General features: G+C 39.1%; 1 protein-coding gene across 2 annotated transcripts in view; it reads left to right on the top strand.

Annotated features, from left to right (window-relative positions):
* The window catches only part of LRP6 (LDL receptor related protein 6), a 181320-nt gene that overhangs the window by 114327 nt on the left and 43952 nt on the right, over positions 1-23041 (top strand). For both annotated transcript variants that reach the window (XM_059082624.2, XM_059082627.2), the window contains 5 exons: positions 13289-13505; positions 14614-14903; positions 16424-16650; positions 18621-18805; positions 19438-19764. In XM_059082624.2, coding sequence (XP_058938607.1) covers positions 13289-13505; positions 14614-14903; positions 16424-16650; positions 18621-18805; positions 19438-19764 — 1246 coding nt within the window. The remainder of the gene's footprint in view (positions 1-13288; positions 13506-14613; positions 14904-16423; positions 16651-18620; positions 18806-19437; positions 19765-23041) is intronic.

Below are 23041 nucleotides of genomic sequence, written 5' to 3'. Positions count from 1 at the left end.
CGGACCGGGGCACGAACCCGTGTCCCCTGCATCGGCAGGCAGACCCTCAACCACTGCACCACCAGGGAAGCCCTAACAACATTATTTAACTTGTTATCATCTATAGCAGCCAGAGTAGTACATCGTCCAATTGTATGTTCTGTCATCTCGTTATCTACTCTGTCTGGCTCTAAAAAAATTATTGCACATATTTATATTGAGAGAAACTTGCTTGATGATAGGTGTAATCATATTTTCCTGAACTGGCACAACAAACCCTGGAGCCTCACCAAACAAGATGCAGTTGCCTCACTTTGGAGTTAGTACAATTTTATCTATGTAAATTAGGATAATCTGTTCATTTGGTACTTAGAAAGCCTTTTAGTGACCAAGTTTGAACTTGCACTTGGATTATTTTTTAAATGTTCTGCTATTATACTTTTTCACCTCATGTTTTAGTATAAAACCATTTAATATGTGGGGAGCTGTTTTTAGTTACCGTCTGATTATTTTAGAAGTACCTTTTTTATTCCTTTGGTTTTTGTACCCCTGAAGTAAGAGTGCTGATTTCAGTGTCCTACTTCTTGAGAAGAGAGGTCATCCTCTTTACAGGTTATAACAGTGTTTAGTTTTTATCGAGGTACTCTCTAGATGTTTTATTGAAACGTTTTATAATATTGCACCCTGATCTAGTTCTTGTTTGCTTTTGCCATTTAACTCGGTGACTTTAGATAATTCACATAATCTCTGGTCTTTGTATTTTGGCCAATGAGGTCATTTGAGCCAGCTGATCTTTAGGTTCTTTCCAGTTATAACTTTTTCTGATGTTTTTTATATTAACTGCATGTATAGGTTAAGACACTTTGCTTGGGAGAGTTGCTAAAAGGGAATCTATATTGAAGATGACATGACTGTTTGCTTTTTTTCTTTAAATTTTTCCTTATTTACTGTGCCTTTAATTCCTATCACCTAAAGAACACTTGCCTGTTGGGGGTTCAATATCTTTAGTAACTCAGTTTTACTGATAGCGGCTTCTGGTAAGCTATTCATTTAGATTTTGCCTTGACCTGTATGCAGGCTACTCCATTATTAATATGCATGGTGGGTTTAAATAAATGTTTTTTTTTAATAATTTATTTTATTTCATTTTATTTTTGGCTGCGTTGGGTCTCCGTTGCTGCACGCTGGTCCTCTCTAGTTGCCGCGAGTGGGGGCTTCGCTTAGCGGCGGTGCGAGGTCTCCTCAGTGCGGTGGCTTCCTTGTTGCGGAGCACTGGCTCTAGGCGTGCAGGCTTCAGTAGCTGTGGCTCGCGGGCTCTAGAGCACAGGCTCAATAGTTGTGGCACACGGGCTTAGTTGCTCCACAGCATGTGGGATCTTCCCGGACCAGGGCTCGAACCCGTGTCCCCTGCATTGGCAGGCGGATTCTTAACCACTGTGCCACCAGGGAAGTCCCTAAATAAATGTTTAAAGCTGTTGTTTGAAGCTTGCCAAACATGTAAATGTTAATGGAGTCCATGTAAAACATTATTTTTCAGGTTATTTCCCTGTAGCTGGGAAACTATTATACTTTTAAAGGGGTCATAGAGATTTTATTTTTACTGTTTTTAGAAGGTTTGGAAAGGGTAAAAAGTAATATAATGGCAAGGACCACAGTTTTCGGACTTCTTGGGAGGGAGTTTGCAAAACATAGAACAGTGTTAACGATAACAAGTATTTAAACTTCTTGTTTCAGCTTAATTTATCACCAGCTATTTAAGGATTCTGTGTAATAGTCATTGCTGAAGTTAGCCATAACTAGCAAAGGATTCTCCTTCAATTTTTTTTCCACTTTAAATGTAGCTTACAGTTTTAAAATGTTGAGAATGTTATAATGCAGGCCCTGTAATTTTTTTGTTGAACTCTTAATAGATCTCCTAAACTCTTCATTCATTGTACTATGATTTGTTTTTTTGGTAGATTTGATCTGAAATAATAATCTGAGGGAAGGAGTTAGAATCCCTTTTACAGTGCTGAGATTTTCAATAGATTAGTATTTTGTTATTTCATTTATAGTTTTGAGCTGAGATGTGCCAGGCTTGTAGAGCTTGTAAGTAGGACTGAAATTAGAGGCTCTATGCTATTAATATAGCCCCTGTTCAGTTTTTTGTTTTTGTTGTTGATTGATTTTTTTTTTACAGTTCCATAAGTTTTAATAAGTGCATAGAGTCATGTAACCACCACCACAATTAAGATACAGAACGTTTCCATCAATCACAAAAACTGCCATGTGCTGCCCCTTTATTTTCAACTCCCCACACCCATTCTCCGTCAACCTCTGCACCTAGATTTGTGTAAATGGAATCATACAGTATGTTGCCTTGTAAGTATGGCTTCTTTCACTTAGCTTGAGACATTTAAAAAGTTAAATGTAAAAAAATAAAAATAAAAAAAAAAAAAAAAAAAAAAAGTTAAATGTTCATTTATTTTTTATTTTAGATTGATTTATGACTTGGTCTTTATGTTTGGTTGAGATTTATAACACTACTATTGTGTTTTAGTTACAGTGTTATTCTTAAAATATGGAAAAAAATATCCCAAACCCTTCTCTGCCGCAATAGATTTCATTAGTCTATAGATAGTAAGCAAACAGAGTTTCATGGGTTTTCAAAGTGTTGTCTTTGGGGAAAAAGCCGTGTTCAGACGGTTTAGACATTATCAGATGGTTTCTAGATAGTGTCATATACTTACGCAAACATTTGTTCTTGCTGTCCCAGGTTTCTCTTCCCAGAATTCAGCAGTGTTTGTTGCTTTTTGAGTAGTTAGCTTCTTTTATTTGTCAGAGGTCATAGAACTTGCTATTTATGAAGAAAACAATGGAATTGAAGTTTCCTGATTCCTAATACAGTACTTTTTGTGTTGAGTTCTGCTGTCTAAACAGTCTAAAAGATTGTTCATTTTGAAATAATTTCAGACTTCAACAAAAAATTTGCAAGAGTAATAAAACTGTCACCCAGGTTCATTTTACATGCTCATAGAATAGTGATCAACAGCAGGAAATTAACACTGATAGCATTTCCATTATTCCTGTTATATTAATTGGAATTCTCCCATAAGGAAGAGGTGTCCCCTTTCCTATTTATTCAATTATTCATATATATATGTATGCACATATATATGTGTATATATGAGCCCATGGATGTTCAGTTTATTCTACAGGCTATATTTCATTATCATCATTATATCGTTGCAAAAATTGTTCCAGAATTGGCATTAGGAGCACCTTCAGTGTGATTCTGTGTCCTTTTGATATGCCTCCATCTTTTCTTTTTTTTTTTTTTTTTTTTTTGCGGTAAGCGGGCCTCTCACTGTTGTGGCCTCTCCCGTTGCGGAGCACAGGCTCCGGACACGCAGGCCTAGCGGCCATGGCTCACGGGCTTAGTTGCTCCGCCGCATGTGGGATCTTCCCGGACCAGGGCACGAACCCGTGTCTCCTGCATCGGCAGGCGGATTCTCAACCACTGCGCCACCAGGGAAGCCCTCTTTTTTTTAATTGTGGTGAAAAACACATAACATAAAACCTACCATCTTAACCATTTTTAAGTGTACAGTGGTGCTAATTATATGCACATTGTTCTGCAGGATCTGTAGAACTTTTTCATCTTGCAAAATTGAATCGCCATTCCTATTGAACAACTGCTTCCCCACCAGCCCCTGGCAACTGCCATTTTACTTTCTGTTTCTAAGAGTTTGATTACTTTAGATACTTCATATAAGTGGAATCACGCAGTATTATCTTTTTGTGGCTGGCTTCATTTCATTTAGCATATGTCCTCAGGGTTCATCCACGTTGCGGCCTGTGACAGGATTCCCGTCTTTTTTAAGGCTGAATAATATTCCATTGGATTGGATGTATATACCATATTTTCTCTATCCATTCATTGGTTGATGGACATTTAAGTTGGTTCTACCTCTTGGCTATTGTGAATACTGCTGCAGTGAACATGAGTGTGCGGATATCTCTTTGGGATCCTGTTTTCAGTTCTTTGGGGTATGTACCAGAAGTAGGATTGCTGAATCATATGGTAATTTAATTTTGTAAGGAGCCCCGTCATTTTTAAAACACTTTTTGGAACAACAGCATATTCCGGCTATCTCTTATTTCCCATGCCAAGGAGCCATGGTTCTTTTTAATGAAGAATAAGTATTTAAAAACCAATATCTGGGCATAAGGCGTGCTCATTGGTACTTGAGTAATTTGTCTTAATACTAAGATGTTAGATTTGATTTTTTTTTCCTACTAAGACTCCAAATATATGTTAGTTGTGCTTGATAAAGAATGAGAGGAAAGGGAGCATTTTCCCCTTGTTAATACGCTGATGTGTTTCTCTTAGGGTTTATTCAAGGCTGCAGGACAGTGAGGTTCTCACAAGTGTCTCATGAAGCATTTGAGTATTGACTAAGGTGGTGTTGGTTTTCATCATAGTGATACCTTCAGCTGAAAATCTGTTCTCAATTTTATAGTTTTCCTGAGTAATTAATGTTTTAGAATGCTTTTGGTCACAATAGCAATTTGTAGCTCTATCTGTAAAAGAGCATAGTAACTGCAAATGTTTAATATTCTAAGCACGACTTCTTGAAAAAATATTATGAAACTACCTACTGCAAGTTTGATACTTTTTCTTTCCATATTAAAAATCACTTGTATTTACTCAGACATAATATGTCTTTTGAAGTAGGTTAAAAAGCTTTAAACGCAGCACCAAATTTGCCCTTACTGCTCTCTTAAACAGGTGCTTGGTTGGCATCCCTTTGCTTGCCCTACTGGGTGCAAAGCACTTCTCTTTCCTTCTCACCCCAGTGAGATTCTGCATGACTGAAATGTTATTTCCATCGATATAGTTTCCAAAAATGCCATTTCTATGAAATCATACTTTATAACCTATGAAGTATATGAATCAGCCCCAATGATACCTATTTGTCTCTCATATATATATATATATAAACTTCTAAATTACTACTTGTTTTGGATATTGGCTGGAACAGTATAAGAGGAATGGTTCTTTTGCATTTCTTTTTTGGAACTTGATAGCATTCCCAGTTCATTTTATGATGGGTGCCTGGTTGTCCTGTTGTCATCTACTTCTTGAACATGTCCAGTCAAGTGAATTTGCATAGCAGCAACTTTGGTAGTAGACTGGCTGCATTCCAGGATTTCATGGGTAATCCTGTCTTGACATTTAATGGGCTGATGAAACTGCTCAAAAAACCCGGATGTGATGTCTGCAGAAGGTTTACCATTACCTCCTCCCTGCGAAGATGATGTTCTGGTTAACGCACATCTGTTTCCCGTTGTAGCCCATGTGCTCAGTGTGGTTTGCAATATTTGGGAATGCCTCAGGATGCTAAATCCATACCACAGTGTGGTCGAAGCAGCTGGAACCACTGGAGGCTCTGGTTCGGATTTGGGGGTAGATTTTAGAAGTGACAGAAGCCTAATTTCAGTTGAATTAAACCACTCCGAGGTAGTATGGTGAAACACACCCTCAAGAAGATTTAATTAGCATTGGCTCAACTTTTAAAGCATCATAAGCGTTGTCTTTTGGAATATGGCCTAAAATGGTGCATTTAGAATGTACAAGCAAGCTTTTACCAGGATTTGGGTCGTTATTTTAAACATAAAGGGGCTTAAAACTGTATTTACAAACCTAGTAACCTGTCCAAAACTGTTACTCCTCGGCTATGAGCAATGTAACAGTAATTTTCTTTGAGACAAAGCAACACGTTGCTCTGCCCAGTAGGGAGAGATTGTGTGGCTGATAAAAGAGAAGCACTTAAGGGCAGAAGCCAATTTTCTAAGAAGTGTCAACTCTGCAAAAGTAATGGAAGGAAACACATTTCAGAAAGTAATCAGGCTCTGTATAAAGGGAAATATGTAGTTCTTTAGAAGTAAAGTCTCACAGTCAGATTTTGTTTAAGCTTTTGATCCCTTAATCTCTTCAGAGGATTCTTATAAATTGCTTCCTACATCATATGAACAACAAAAATGATAACAGCATTTATTACTAACAACTATTATTATTCTTCAAGTGTCCTTGGACATTTCCCTTATCTTTCGTCCCTTCATTTTTTTTTTTTTTTTTTAATTATGGAAAATTTCAGACATGTAGTAAAGCAGCGTAAAGATACTCAGGAACTACCCGGCTTCAACCATTATCTGTCACTCTAGAATGCTCTTAAGGGGAGAGCCTAGGAGATGGCAGATAAGGATTCTCTTATTAATATAAATGTGATTTTAATACTTTTATTTTGAGATAACCTAAAAGAAATGAAAGAATCAGGCCTTTGTCCTTACTCTTACAAATCTCAGCTAGTACTTTGAAATGTAAACTTACAAATGTGATAAAAGATGAAAAAAGTAGAGTTTTATTAATTCTTTTCATGAGAAATCATTTTTTGAAGTAATTTTAACCCATATTAGAATTAAGTATAGCATGGCTGGGGACGGAGGAAAGATGAAGTGGAAGACATTTGTTTGTGGCTTTACTGAGCCTGGTGAGTCTAGGGCAACCCTGAAGGTGGCCGGTTTGAGAGGGGACAGAGATCTAATCTAAAACAGTAGTAAATTAATTTTGTTGTGGGCTGTATAGTCACCACCATGAAGTTCTAATCGTGCACAGTCCACTAGGGTAGCCAGTAACCACATATGACTATGGAGCACCTAAAATGTGACTACTCTGAATTGAGATGCTTGAAGTGTAAAATGCATACTAAGAAGACCTAGTAAGAAAAAAACGTAAAATCTCGCTAATAAATTTTTAAAGAGTGGTTACATGTTGAAATAAAATATTTTGGATATATGTGAATAGATTAAATATATTATTTAAATTACCTTCACCTGTTTTTTTTTAAACTTTAAAAAATCTGGCTCCTGGAAAATTTTGAATTACACACATGACTCACATTCCTAACTTGTATTTCTTTTGGACAGCACTGTTGTAGACCCAACCCTGTTGTAAAAAGCTACTGCAACAGTCAAGAAGGGGAAGATAGGGAATTAAGGGAAGCAGTGTGCTTACAAACTTACATTTAAAGTATCCTAGCATATCTTAATTACATTGCTTAATTTGAAATAGATGTGATATATCTGGCTTTAGGGTGTAACTTTACTCCACTACCCACCGCCCCCCCAAAAAGAAACAAAAAAACCACTTTTAGTCCAGGCTCCAGACGTGCAGGCTCAGTAGTTGTGGCTCACGGGCCTAGTTGCTCCTCAGCACGTGGGATCCTCCCAGACCAGGGCTTGAACCCTGTCCCCTGCATTGGCAGGCGGATTCTCAACCACTGCGCCACCGAGGAAGCCCCAGTGTTCGCCTTTAAAGTGAGAGAACAAGGCATAGCTAGCTGGAAGGGACTAATACTCTAGTGTGCAAAGCTACAACATCCTTAGTTGTGGCTTTTTAGGGAAGTATGTTCGAGTTCTTGGACTCTGTGCTATTCTAAAGATCTTCTGAAGACCTTCATTATCGTTTGTTGTTGTTTTGCCAGATGTTGCTAAAAATTACCTTATCTTTTTAACATGTCCTCTGCGTGTTTTTCTTCTTCCTGAGACCCTTGCTTGCACTTAGAGCAGCATTAACACTGATCCAAGCCACAGTTTTGTCAGGGGACCAGAGTGAAGATCACCAAAGCATTCCTAACCTACAATCCTTTACGTGCAATTCTGAAATCCAAAAAGCTCTCGAAACCGAAAGTTATTTTTATTAATTCAGTTGGTAGAGAGTCTGGCTTGAGGGACTTCCCTGGCGGTCCAGGCAGGGGGTGCGGGTTCCATCCCTGGTGGGGGAGCCCAAGAAAACCAAGACACAAAATGGAAGCAGTATTGTAACAAGTTCAATAAAGACTTTAAAAACGGTCCACATCGAAAACACTTAAAAAAAAAAAAAAAAGAAGTCTGACTTGAAGCAGCGTAAGGCTAATTGTCGTCTCTATTTATCCCCCTTTGTGGGAATATGTATATGTCTTGCTGCAAAAATATTATCATGCTTGGCAGTGAAGTGCTGCCCTGGACCCAGGTAGAGGTGATACGCCACGTGCATTGTGTTAGCCTTTCGGTATTTCAAAGAAGCCCAAATTCTAAAATAGAGCTAGCCCAAAGGCTTTCAGAAAGGGGATTTTTGGACCTCTGTTATCATCCCATAGAAATTGAAAATATTTTATTAACCATAATTCTATATTTAAGATATTTATCTTAAGCACAATCTGGACACAGTGATAGAAGTAAATGAGGTCTTCCTGAAATACAGCTTTGTTATGTCACTCTCCTTAAAGTGCTTTCAGAAGTTTTTTGTTTTCTATAGTTTTTCTTACCTGGAATTTCATACCTCCTATAGGGTGCTGTCTCTCTGAGTCCCTTTTGTATTCTTTCTACCTCAAAGCGTCTCTTTCAAAGTCAGTCAAACAAGACGTCCTTGACTGTGTCTTAACGTGTGTTACTTCTTTTATTCTGAAAAATCATTTTCTCTTTTTCTTTGTCAAAATTCTTCTAATTCTTGAAGGTGGATTTGAACTCCTGCTCCTTCCTAAAGTTTTTCCTGATTAGCTGTACGCCAGAGAAGGGTGTATGTGTATGGTTTTAATGTAAATATAGTTTACTTCCTCAACCAAATTGTAATCCCTTAGCTAGAAGAGGCCCTGTTGTAAACTTCTTGGCATTCATCATGCTTTTCATATGATTTGCATTTAGTAGATATGTTTATTAATGTTGTTTGATTTGGGGTGAGGAGTGGAGTTGAGGGTCTGCTAGAGCAGCAGAAAGTATAGTCCAATCATATTGTCAAACTGCTCCATTTTGTTTACTGTTTTAGTTACTGTGCATCTAAGTAGCGTACACAAACAATAAAAATGGGGGTTGGAAATGGGAATAAGGCTGCAGCCCTGCAGTTTTCCACTAGTTGCCAGGATACAGAAAAGTCTGTGCTGTTTTTATTCAGCTTAAAACTGTGTGGTTGTTTGGTCTTTTACTTCCACATATCCTTTTATATTTATGTATTAATTTTTATTTTGAAGCACTGTATTTTACTAAATTAATTAACTATAGCCCTTTAAGTATAGCTGTTTACTTTTAGGGACTAAAGCATTTTACTAAAACAATATAAAGGGCAAGAACCAGCATTTACTGAGCATCTACTAATCTGATACTGTGCTATATAAGTAAACATTCTTTTCTTTAATTCTTAAATAATTCAGTAATGTAAGTGGTCTCTCCCTATTTTACGTGTGAGAAATTTCCTTAAGGGTATCTAGTGAGTGATAGAGCTTATGTTTAAAATCCAAATCTGTCTAATTCTGCCAGAGTATTGTTTGCTAATCATAAGAGATTTTTAGAGAGCAGAAGAATGAAGAATAAATGCTAAATAAGAAAATGCTGAGTTGTGTAAAGCAGAGGAATCTTTCGGAATTATCTTTTTGTTATTTTTCTCACTGTGGTTTTCAGTTTCATTCTTTGTCCATTATCTAAATTCATAGCTAATCAGCTATCTTTGTTTAAGTTGTTAATTTCTCAAAATGAACAAATAAGAATGTTGCAGGACGCATAACTGAACGAGGAGAGTTGGTTGATCCTGTAATATTTTTGAAGTAGAAATTTAGATTTTGTTTTTTTAAAAGTTCAGTATTAGGCAACTAGTGTATGCTTTTCGATCAGTAAATAAATTTTAATAGGAAGGCCAATATTGGAGCATAGTAATCAACAAAATTAGTCTTAATTTATTAAATTAAGATAACAGTTGATTTAAGATAATACTGAAACAAGGAATAAGGTAAAAGCAGACACGTTTTACTATGCCATACGCTTGTAAGAAAGTATTACTTTAGAGTTCTGTAATACAGAATGTTTAGCACTCTGTGTTAGATGCTCTCTGATAGGATGATGAACTCCTCCCCCTAATGGAGAAGATAGGTTTCCTGTTAAGTATCTGACATTTTAGATGAGGTAGCAGTACATTTTCTGGGAGATGCAGTGGGAAGTACTGCAGTGGAAACTGATGAAACTTTAGACTAGAACTTTACATATTTGTAGTTTTTCTGCATAAGGTAATATTAAAGCCTTAAGACTTGATGGGCTTGTTGAAAGGTGTTTTATAGACAGAGAACAACTCAGGAAATCTTGGAACATGTCCAGCCAGGTTTGAAAAAGGAAAGAGGAACCAGTGAGAGGAGATAGAAAGCAGATTGTGCAGAAGAGCACAAGAGCAGAGAACAGAAAAGTAGATCGTTTTCAGTAGTCATTTGAGCCGAATCACAGATTGTCGTCAGCCAGTTGTAGGGAGGTAAGGGAATGAATGGTAAGAGGTGGAGGCAGCAGCTACAGATCATTCAGAGAACATGGCAGCAAAAACAGAATCATTCAGCTTTTAAACAGTGTCTCTCTAAAATGTTGGAAACTGTGTTAAAGGCAGAAAGGAAGGACCTTATGGAGAGGGAGAAATTGGAGATCCTAGGAAGGAAGGACCTAGTATTGGGAGGAAATTCTTGCAAGGAGGGTAGAGGAAGATACCAGAGTCACGAGAGAATCTCCATATTAGGGTGGAGGCAAAAGGACAGAGTTTTTCCAGACGCACAGGCTCAGCGGCCATGGCTCAGGGGCCCAGCCGCTCCGCGGCACGTGGGATCTTCCCGGACCGGGGCACGAACCCGTGTCCCCTGCATCGGCAGGCGGACTCTCAACCACTGCGCCACCAGGGAAGCCCATGGACAGAGTTTTAAAATAAGCTTCTCCCACCTAAAATAATGACTGTTCTAAATTATGTCTAATAAAGGAAAGATTTTCACCCTGATCAGAGTTTCCAGGCAGTAATAAAATGGGGCCAGAAATTCTTTCTTGGAGCTCTGCTTTTAGGAGGGGTCAGGAATGTATCCATTCTCTAAAAGTAGGCAGTAGTATGCATTTTCACATGGATTTAAAATTTGGGCAAGAATACCTTTCATTCATTCACATGGCTAAGCTAGGATCTGAGGATAAGAACTGTTATATAAATTTTAATTTCCATGTTTAAGAAGGTTTCTTGACTGTCGTAGGTCTTAGGAAACCTGTCTCCTTTTAAAAGCTTTTTTAAAAAAAATTTATTTATTTTTGGCTGCATTGGGTCTTCGTTACTGCGTGCGGGCTTTCTCTAGTTGTGGCGAGCGGGGGCTACACTGCGTTGCGGTGTGTGAGTGTTTAAAAGTCCTCAAGAAGTCCTCTTGTATCTAATATGAACAGATAAACATCCAACTAATATAATCTCTCTTCCATCATATATAAATCAAATATTTATTGATATTTGCAAGTGAAGATACAAGAATATAGCACAATTTTGCTCAATTTTTAAGTGTTTTGTTTCCAAGGTTTGGATGTTTGGGGAAGGGCAGCAAGTGTTTTAAAATTTTTAGAGAGGAGAGATAAAGATATTTTCTTGTCATTCCATCTAGGCATCACAGTATTGACTTACATGGAATATAATTTATGAATAAAAAATTAATACTTGTATAAGATTATGCCTGATACTTCTTTTTAGGTGGGTGTTTGCATGTACATGTTATTAGTAACAGAATAACATTTCTGAAGGCTGATTTGCCTGGTACACAGGCCACTTTAAATGGTAGGAATGTTCTCAGATGAGGACTTGGAAGTTGGTGCTTTAGAATACTTCCTCTGTCTTCTAGAACAGAAGATTAGTGCATGTTTCTGCAATGTCAGAGACCGATAAGACGCCTTTGCCACTTCTGGGGAAATTGCTGATGTTTACGATGAAAATGTCAGGATGAATTGAATAATGTTGCTATAGCAGGGGTCCCCAACCCCGGGCCACGGACCAGTAGTGTCTGTGGTCCGTTAGGAACCCGGTTGCACCGTAGGAGGTGAGCCCAGCGAAGCTCCGTCTGTATTTCCAGCTGCTCCCCGTTGGTCACATTACCGCCTGAGCTCCGCCTCCTGTCAGATCAGCGGCGGCGTTAGATTCTCATAGGAGCGCAAACCCTACGGTGAACTGCGCCTGTGAGGGCTCTAGGTCGCAAATGCAGATTTATCATTAGCAGGGAGGCTTGACTGCACAGAGACCATAATAAATCAAGTGCTTGCAGACTCATTTCAACACCCTGTTCAGTGAGTGGCAAGTGAAAACAAGCTCAGGGCTCCTGCTGATTCTGCATTATGGTGAGCTGTATAATTATTTCGTTATATATTTCATTTTAATATTACAGTGTAATAGTAATAGAAATACAGAGCACCATAAATGTAGTGTGCTTGAATCATCCCGAAACCCGTCCTCCTCCACCCTGTCCGTGGAAAAATTGTCTTCCATGGAACTGGTCCCTGGTGCCAGAAAGGTTGGGGACAGCTGTGCTATAGGGTAGTTGGAAAGAGCCGATACATCCTAGTTACTTGAAACTTAGTTGCAGAGAGAGTATCTAGGGTGTTTTTTGTTTTTTTTTTTAATTAAACAAAAACAATGAAATAAAAAATACACTAAATAGAAGGAGTCCTAAAAAAGACATCAACTCTGTTTACGAGCTGTGTAACCTTATTTGAATTTTGGTTTCCTTAGATGTCAAACAGGCAAAACTCTCAGGATAAAATAAACTATGTTATAAAACACAATACGTAATAAGATAATATGTGCAAAGGTACACTATAATTTGAAAACAAATGCACACGCAAACTTAAGGTGATAATATTGTACTTTTAATTTTTACACAGTCATTTAATAGAGGAGGTACATACTAAATCTAACGTTGCCAGAATTTTTATAAATTTTATTTATTTATTTATTTATGGCTGTGTTGGGTCTTCGTTTCTGTGCAAGGGCTTTTTCTCTAGTTGTGGCAAGCGGGGGCCACTCTTCATCGCGGTGCGCGGGGCCTCTCACTATCGCGGCCTCTCTTGTTGCAGAGCACGGGCTCCAGACGCGCAGGCTCAGTAATTGTGGCTCACGGGCCCAGTTGCTCCATGGCATGTGGGATCTTCCCAGACCAGGGCTCAAACCCATGTCCCCTGCATTGGCAGGTGGATTCTCAACCACTGCGCCACCAGGGAAGCCCGCCAGAATTTTTAGAAGGAAGGGTAATAAAAGACTGGAGACATAGAGGTAAAATATGAGCCTACATTGAGTCTTTGAGACCGTTCTCCTTAAATCAACATGTTGTCATTTTGTGAGAGCATTGTAATAGGAGTAACTAAGATGACACTTGGATTTTGATGTAGGCGCAGTAGGTTTTGCCATTTTTACATACATTTGAAGAATAAGTACAAATCTTTTCCTCTTTCCTTCTCTTTAAACTTAAACTTGAAGGTCATGAATACCGATGGGACTGGGAGACGAGTGCTGGTGGAAGACAAAATTCCCCACATATTTGGGTTTACTTTGTTGGGTGACTATGTTTACTGGACTGACTGGCAGAGGCGTAGCATCGAACGAGTACACAAACGAAGTGCAGAGCGGGAAGTCATCATAGACCAGCTCCCCGACCTCATGGGCCTGAAGGCCGCAAATGTCCATCGAATCATTGGTAAGTAATTGCACAGTTCTCTCAGAGGCCGAACCGGGAGTGAGGAAAGATGGAGACAGTCACAGCAGCTTGTGAAGTCAGCAGTGTCCGTTGTTGATGTTTTCAGGGGATAGACATAAATTCTTTGCGGTGCAAGTACGTTTTTCCCAAAGTGTGATGCCTTTTACATCATATCCCATGGTGTCTTATAGTGGCTAAGGAAGACAGTGAACCGCTTTTAGACAATTATCTTCTTTCTCAGGGACTGTCATTCCATTTCCTTCCACCTCCCTACTGCCAAACCCTAAATGTAAGAACCAGAGAAAGTAAATAAATGTCCCAGGGAAAATACTCCAGATCACTTTCTTCTTTTGGTTCCTGAAACCTCCAAACATATTTTCAGCATATCACCAAGTTCAGTGACATTCGGGGATGACCTAGTGCTGGGTACCATGTAGATAGATGGTCCATGAATAATTTTGGAATCGAGAACTTTCTTTAAAGTTGTTTACCCGGAAACAAATGTGAACTTTAAGTTACCAGATTGATTGGCAGGAATAACCTTGTAAATGTTGGCTTAGTACTCTGGCTACATAGTTTGAATCGAAGGGCTAAACTTAACACACACACACACACACACCCGTTCATGAAAAGAATTTCTACTGTATGAAAATGCAGTTTACTTAAAGTTTACTGTGGGTACAAAGGAAAATATTTTTGTCATACCTTTATTCCCAGTTGAGCAGCACAAGAGTTTTGACCTGCTCTGTTTTCAACCTGGGCCAGTTCACTCCTTAGGCAACCTGGCAGTCCCCACTCCTGGGAGGTCACCATACTGATGCCAACTTAATCGGATACCCAATCAGCATAGAGCGTTACCCATCAAAACTCTTGGGCCCAAGCCATCCTGCTTCCGAGTAGCTGGGACTATAGGCCTCCACAACTGTGCCTGGCCTTTTATTCCCTGTTAACCCTCATAGCGCATGTTTATGAGATTACAACTGAAACTCTAGATTTGGGAGCAAATATAATCTTTGGTCTTTGTGAAACGAATGCTTAGTCATTTTAAATTGAAAATGTGTTGATTGTGTCAATGCGTGTGTCCTTCTGTGCCCTTTTATAATTTTAGGTTCCAACCCCTGCGCTGAGGAGAATGGGGGATGTAGCCATCTCTGCCTCTACAGACCTCAGGGCCTTCGCTGTGCCTGCCCCATTGGCTTTGAACTCATCAGTGACATGAAGACCTGCATTGTCCCAGAGGCTTTCCTTCTGTTTTCACGGAGAGCAGATATCAGGAGAATTTCTTTGGAAACTAACAATAATAACGTGGCCATCCCGCTCACTGGTGTCAAAGAAGCTTCTGCTTTGGATTTTGATGTGACAGACAACCGAATTTACTGGACTGACATATCACTCAAGGTTAGCAAAAGAACTGGAATGTTAAAACTGGGGGCTAAAAGGGAGAGCGTCTAGGATTTCTGAGTCTTTGTGCTATTATCAACCTTCCTCATTACTTAATAGGCAGAGTTCTACAAAAACACTTAACTTTTTAAAGGAAGTCGAGGGAAAGGCCCATTCAATATTTTATTAAGTATCTTTTAGTGCAAGATACTTTGCTTGAGTGTTCTAAATCTGCAAGACATAATCTTCCTCTACTTTGTTCTGTTTGAATATAATGAGTGACATTTTCTTCAGTTAGAGAGTAAGCAATTGTATGCTTCATATAAATGGCTTATAGAGACTTGACTCTAAATTTATTTTAAGAAATTTTGGGGCGCCTGACTGAGGTAGAAAATGCCAATTGTGAGTTATAGCATACCTTTTTTTCCCCGCCCTGGAATAAATATTGAAAAGCACACTGAGTCAATAAGGAGGAGCTCTTAACCAGAAAATCTGGAGAATAAGCTTTTTCCTTCTTCCAGATTGTTTTGGACTTGTTTTAGATAACTTGTGTAAAATTTTGTCTCGTGCAAAAATCATGGAATGTTAGAGCCAGAGTTGGATTCTAGTGGTGCTCAGTAAAATCTGTTAAATGAGTGAATAAATGCTTTATCTTGGCTTTTATTGTGTGGGCTTGTAAGTTTCCTCATCTTGAAAATAGCGATAATGTCTATGTTGCAGGGCTGTTGTGAGGATTAAATGAGAAAATATATGTACACAAAGTACTTAGGATAGTACTTGCCATGAAGTAGCAGCTATTATTAATAGCTTGAATTATGATGGTCTTAATTTTTAGGGGATTCAAAGCTACAGTGGTAATGATATGATAATAGTCATATGCACTTCTATAAGGTATCAATATAAGGTTGTTGAGGTCTTCAGTTGACACAGTGACGTGGCATATACTCTCAGGTACCTTCAGGAAGCCGACTACCAGTTAAAAGTCTACAACATTCTGGTCACAACTTCTTCACTTGATTACTAATAAATTTTACAAGAATAGTCATTCCACTGTTTTACTAGAATAAATTTCTGCTCCTTAAAAATTTCAAAACTTTCTCCCTGCGTTGGCAATAAAACTTGAGGTCACAGTTGCATTTATTAGAGATTAGATTTTTTTTTTTTTTTTTTTTTTTGGTGGTACACGGGCCTCTCACTGTTGTGGCCTCTCCCTTTGCGGAGCGCAGGCTCGGGACGCGCAGGCGCAGCGGCCATGGCTCACGGGCCCAGCGGCTCCGCGGCATGTGGGATCTTCCCAGACCGGGGCACGAACCCGCGTCTCCTGCATCGGCAGGCGGACTCTCAACCACTGCGCCACCGGGGAAGCCCGATTTTTTTTTTTTTTTTTTTGCTCATAAACTATGTGAATTGTATTGAGAAACTCTGCCTCTGGCTCTTCTGGATCCCTCCCACCCAACGAAAACCAAACCATACGTTTCCTTCTGAATGGTGTTTTGTACTTAAGCCCTGGGACTTTTTTGTTAATCTTATTTTTGCAGACTATCAGCAGAGCCTTTATGAATGGCAGCGCACTGGAACATGTGGTAGAATTTGGCTTAGATTATCCAGAAGGCATGGCAGTAGACTGGCTCGGGAAGAACTTGTACTGGGCAGACACAGGAACAAATCGAATTGAGGTATCAAAGTTGGATGGGCAGCACCGACAAGTTTTGGTGTGGAAAGACCTAGATAGTCCCAGAGCTCTTGCATTGGACCCCGCTGAAGGGTAAACAGCTTTTTGTGTGCATTCTTTGCAACTGCATTGTTCACGGCCAAGTTATGGATTATGTTCTTGATGTCTTAAATAATGCTGATTAGGAATTTGACAAGTCAGCCGTAGACAGGCTTTATCTTAAAACCATTCGTTGAGATTTCACTGATTTAGAATTAATAATGATTAGCTAAATTTGACTTTTGCCATCATTAACATCGGGTGAAAAGGATCAGTGAAATGGATTAATAATTAAATATTAATGATCATACTTACATACTAAGCAGACAGCCTTGTTAAGGTGTCATCAAGTCTGTATTTGCTTGCACTCTCTCCCAAGTTACACCAGATTCCAAACCTATGAAAGTAAACCCACTGAAATAATGTGTGCTAGGAAATAACTGCATTTTACAAGCTCCAGTCTAGAATGTTTGTTAATTCAAAAATGGACAGTTAGTTTGATTATTATTATGAACTTGGGGAAACTTTGATATTAAACAGTGAACTTTCGGATAAATAAACTATTTATTTACAACGTGACATGTTTTTCAACAGTAGATGATCCTTCTTACATGATTTAGCAAGTTTTAAAAAGCCAGCATCTAAGAAATCTGAAGAATAACTCCATTTTAAAAAGCAGAAGTTAGCAGTGTGAACATACAAACATATGTACTGTAGCCGTAATGAAAAGTAGCTTCTCTGAATCAGTCAGTTCCATGGTTAGCTTGTTAGCCGTGAGGTTAAGAAGGTCATACTGAAAGCACCTTCTCTGTGCTGACGTGTTGTGATTGGGTTATGGTGATTTTTATTCTAAACATTAGGTACCAGACAGATATATTTAGTAGTTGGGACGAAGGACTCTCGTTTATGTGGCTTCTGGCAACGGTGCAATTTCTCCCACAGTTGTTTTCTCTTGGGCTCTTGGGGTGTGCACGTGCCTGTCAGCTGACAAGTACAAATGCAAACAAAGACCGAGACAACTTCAGTTTTCAGAAAAGCGTGTTCATACATTGCTACCAAACCAACCGTCAGCTAACAGACTGATGAGTGAATGTCTCCCATGGGTATTTGATGAGACCTGGCATGTGGAGAACATTCCTAGTCCCAGTATTCAGAGTGTCCTGAAACTAGCACTACTAGTTGAGCTGAAAGGGCTTTTGGCTAAGGATTACCTTCTAGTTCTCGCTCTGCCATATGACTGGCTTGAAGACATTAGACAAATCAGTCACACTTTCAGTGCCTTGGCCTCCTCATGTATAAAACGCCTATACTGTTTGTTGGCTTGCTCTAAGGTTAAGGTCAGAAACTCAGAAGAGTACAATAAAAGCAAAAGAGTGTTCTAAAATTTCACAGGGGTTGTAGTAATAGTGTTCACTGACCAGCTGACACATTAAGGGGTGGTTCGTTGCTCTTACACGTAGCAGTACGTTACCTTGGACCACGTGACCAAATACATTTTCAAACTTTGCTTTTAAATTTCAGTTAAAGGCTATTAATTTTTACCCTTGATGTACTGCTGCAACTTAGTTTGGGGGAGAGTTGATGACACAAATTGAAAAGAAGTTTAAAAATTTAAAAATTCGAATTACTTGTATTCAGAAATACAAATATTTTGTTCTGAAGCGACTCAGGTTCTGAGACCAGAGCTTTAATTCTTTGCTAACTTCTTGAATATTAGTTTTATAAATGCAAGTGCCGCAATAAGGAAATCATTGGTTTGTTTCCAGTTCCTAGGTTTTGGATGGAACAAATTCATTGGAAAGACTAAGGAAAGCTGACTCACTTCCTTTTTAGGATATGAGAAAAAATATTTAGTTGAGGCTGCCAATATTCTTGAAAAAAATTATAGCTATGATTTTGCTTTACCAATTTCCTTGACTTAATGTATATTTTCTTTAAATTCATTTAGTTACTATGCATGAATATGATCCTTTCTCCCAAATAGACAAAAATGAAATGTTAAATATCCACTGTTTTGAATTTAGATTTATGTATTGGACTGAATGGGGTGGAAAGCCTAAGATAGACAGAGCTGCCATGGATGGAAGTGAACGTACTACATTAGTTCCAAATGTGGGGCGAGCAAATGGCCTAACTATTGATTATGCTAAAAGGAGGCTTTATTGGACAGACCTGGACACCAACTTAATAGAATCTTCAAATATGCTTGGTAAGCTGTACTCCTTTTTGTTCAGAGAGATAGTATATAATCCTTTCTGTGCAAAAATCAGTGGCTGCTATTTACCACAGGTTAGATACTATTAATAAAACTTCATATGAATGTCTAGTTTCTTCCTCTGTCTCACACTGTATCCTATTTATTAATAGTGGGCCAAGTACTTGGATTCATATCTCTTTAATATGTGGAAATTTCATTACTGTTGGGCTTATAATGGAATTTATAACACCCTGGATATTCCTGAAGTGACTTTTTGTACCGGTAAAATACAATATATGCATTTCCATCCTTTTATGGTAGGGAAAATAGTTGAACTTTAGACCTTTATGGAGGGAAAAATAAGACCACAATCAAAATAGACCATTTGCAGGAGTTTAAACGAACTCAGTGATTTGTAGCAAGAATATTAGTTTGAGGCATGGGGTCAGACTGCAGGTGGGTTGATTTCAGAGGACCAGTCTGGTTTAAGAATTGCTTTTGAAGGAATTCTTCTGTTTTAACTTGCTTACAAAAGTAATGTTTTATATGTTAACATTTTATTTTATTTTTGCCAACAAGACTCTTACATTCTCACATATTTCATCTCTCTGCCTCTCCCCTTTCTACTGCCTTTTTGAAAACAGGACTCAACCGTGAGGTTATAGCAGATGACTTGCCTCATCCTTTTGGCTTAACTCAGTACCAAGATTACATCTACTGGACGGACTGGAGCCGACGCAGCATCGAGCGTGCCAACAAAACCAGTGGCCAAAACCGCACCATCATTCAGGGCCATTTGGATTATGTGATGGACATCCTCGTGTTTCACTCCTCTCGGCAGGCAGGGTGGAATGAGTGTGCCTCCAGCAATGGGCACTGCTCCCACCTCTGCTTGGCGGTGCCAGTTGGAGGTTTTGTTTGTGGATGCCCTGCCCACTACTCTCTTAATGCTGACAACAGGACTTGTAGTGGTAAGCTGCATTTTCCCCCCAAAGCAATCTGGAATTAGAGGAGAAAGCAGGATCTTGAAAACACTGTAGTTCATGTTCTTTCTAGAGTACAAAGTTGTAGAGGTCCAGAGTTGATCATTTGTTTAATAAAAGGGAAGGACTAAACGTGGAAAAATGCAAGTTTTTGTTACTTTTATTTGTTTGGTGCTAACTAGTTGATGTTATGGAAAAATTGATAGTATCGAAAAAGTAAGTCTTTTTATCCTTGGGGATTAAATATGTATTGAAAAGTTTGCATAGCTTCTTTGAGAGAGATGTGCTATACATATTTATTCCTGATAAAGGAAGGGAAGAACAGTACAAACAGTACAACAAAGAGAATCTACAAAATACAATCTCCTTGTCCTTTGAAGTTCATAGAATAGGCTAAAGATGAAGAATTTAAGTGTGTAAGAGGCCAGGCAGAAAATGCTGTGAGTAAATTTAGCCCAGTATGAAACAGTAGTAAATAGATGGGGAAGGGAACCTAGAGAGCACATGCTCTGAACATGGTGAGTGGTCACCACTTATTTCTAGCTGATGTTACCAGATCTTCTCAGATTCACATGCACACAGAGACACACGCGCACAGTGCTAAGAACACCAAAACACAGTGTGTAACAAAAGATTGTTGGCTTGGAGAGTTCTGATTTATGATTCAAGTGTGCGTGAACGCCCGTGTCTTGGTGGATAGACAAGAACAAATTGGTAGATATGATAAAGAAATATATCAGAAAAAGTAGATTCGTGGGAGAGAAGTAGGGTATGGTTCACTAAGTTAGAAGGTAACAAAATTGCTGTAGGTTATTGGATATAGTGAACTATTGAAATTACCTTATTCTGTGCCTGAAAGTATAGGCGGTCACATAGGAAAGGATTTAGTCTGTTCTGACACAAGACTTCAGTTCTGAAAAAGAAAGAACATCAGTTTATAGGTTAATGATTTGGCATCTCTGTCACACATTAGTTTTGTGTTTTACCAAAGCAAATCACATAAATTTTTTAAGCCTTAATTTTTCTCATTTGTACAATGGGAATAATAATAGTAACTAACTTGTAGGGTTGCTATGAAAATTGAATGAGTTATAATAACATGATTTGATTGCTGTGGAGAATGGATTTGAGGAGGAAAATAAGTGGTTGCAGGGCAGTCAGACTCTTGTGATAATGCAGGTCGACTTACATGGGGCTGGTGGCAGTCCTGATGGAGAGATGTCGACGGGTTCAAGGTATATCTTGAAACTGGAATGAATAGAACTTGTTAATGAGTTGTATATGAGGAAGAATAAGGGAGGACGCAAGGATGACTCCTAGATTTTTGGTTTGAGCAGTTAAGTAGATAGTAAATGGGGAGGATTAATTTTCAAAAAGAATTAAAAAATAATTTTAGGTTTGTATTGATTTTCCTATGGGAAATAGAAATATTAAATAGGTAATTGTAGGGACTTCTCTGGTGGTGCAGTGGTTAAGAATCCACCTGCCAATGCAGGGGACATGGGTTTGAGCCCTGGTTCGGGAAGATCCCACATGCCACGGAGCAACTAAGCCCGTGCGCCACAACTACTGAGCCTGCGCTCTAGATCCCGCGTGCCTAAAGCCCGTGCTCCGCAACAAGGGAGGCCACCACAATGAGAAGCCTGTGCACTGCAATGAACAGTAGCCCTCACTCACTGCAACTAGAGAAAGCCTGTTTGCAGCAATGGAGACCCAGCACAACGATAGATGATAGATAGATCAACAGAGACCCAATGCAGCCATAGAAAGAAAGAAAGGAAGGAAGGAAGGAAGGAAGGAAGGAAAGAAAGAAATTGTATAGAAGAATCCATAGCTCAGAGAGAGAGAGATGAGGTTAGAGGTATTAATTTTAGAAATGCCAGCATGTATTTAAAATAGATACTTAGGGAGAAGGTATAGACCTGGGGTCAGCAAACTTTTTCCTTAAAGAGCCAGAGAGTAAATATTTAGGCTTTGTGAATCCTATAGTCTCTCTCACACTTATTCAGGTCTGTACACTGCAGTGTGATAGCAGCCATAGATGTTACATTTTAAAAATGTGGCTCAATTCTGCTAAACTTTATTATAAAAACAGGCAGCGGAGGCCAGATTTACCTTGTGGGCCGTAGTTTGCCAACTCTAGTGTGGCGAAGAGAAGGGGTCTGGTAACCTCAGGAACTCTGGTTGAGGAGAGAAAGCTCGCAGTGGGCACAGAAAAGCAGCAGCGAGAAAGGCCAGAGGAGAACCAGAAGAACACAGAAGACGAGAGAAGATTGTTTCAAAATAGAACTGTTAATGCTGTTGACAGGTTGAGTAAGGTGAGGCCTAAAATAGTATCCATTGGATATTTGGATGAGGTGGTTATTAGTAACCCTGAAAAAAGTGATTTCCAGGAGGTAATGGTGAAAGATGGGAATAGATCAACAAGTGAATGGAGAAAAGGAAGGGCTGGTAGTGTATGTGTTATGTAGACATCTTTTTTAAGAAGTTTAACTTTGGAAGGAGAAAATGGGGGTAATAAGTGATGGAGGATGGAGACAGAAGAATATGGAAAGACCTTTTGAGGTCATTATTGTTTGGGTTCATTTTACCAGTGTGTGCTAGTCGGTGAGTGAAGGTCTTGAGAAATCAGTGCTGAGTGTCCCTAATGTCTGTCTTTGGCTCTTTCTGAGATGATTGGCAGTGTTTCAGGAGGCTTCCTGCTGCGTGTTCTTTTTATAATGAGTACTAGTTGATATCCGTGCACAGATGTATTAGATTCCAGAGCAGAGTACAAGAGAAGTTTGACACAAAGTACTTGTCCTCAAAAAGTTTTCTAACGTTGTGTAATTTACTCCTAGACCTGTGTTTCGAAAGCTAGATCAGCTCACGTTGTTACTCTGCTCAAAAACCTCCCATTCCACACAGAGTGAAAACCTCGTTCTTATAATGGCCTACAAGTTCCTGCATGATCTGTACCCCACACGTCGCACCCCTGATCTGTACCCCTTTGCTTCTCTAACCTCAGCTTTTACCATTCTCTTTCTTGCTCTCTCCATGGCGGCCACACCAGCCTCATTGCTGTTTTCAAATATGCCAGTCACTCCTACTTCAGGACTGTTGTACTTCTTATTTCCTCTGCTTGGAATGTTCTTCCTGCAAATATCTGCATGGATATACTTCACCTGCAGTCTTTGCTTAATTGTGACCCCCACCGGGAGGCCTGATCTGCCCGATTTAAAGTTGCACGTCATCCTGCCACCCTATCTAACGTTGCCAGTGCCCC

The sequence above is a fragment of the Kogia breviceps genome, chromosome 12 (genome assembly GCF_026419965.1).
Source record: "Kogia breviceps isolate mKogBre1 chromosome 12, mKogBre1 haplotype 1, whole genome shotgun sequence".
Classification (NCBI taxonomy): Eukaryota; Metazoa; Chordata; class Mammalia; order Artiodactyla; family Physeteridae; genus Kogia; species Kogia breviceps.
Note: the sequence above shows the minus strand (reverse complement) of the source record. Positions and strands in the feature narration are given on the sequence as shown.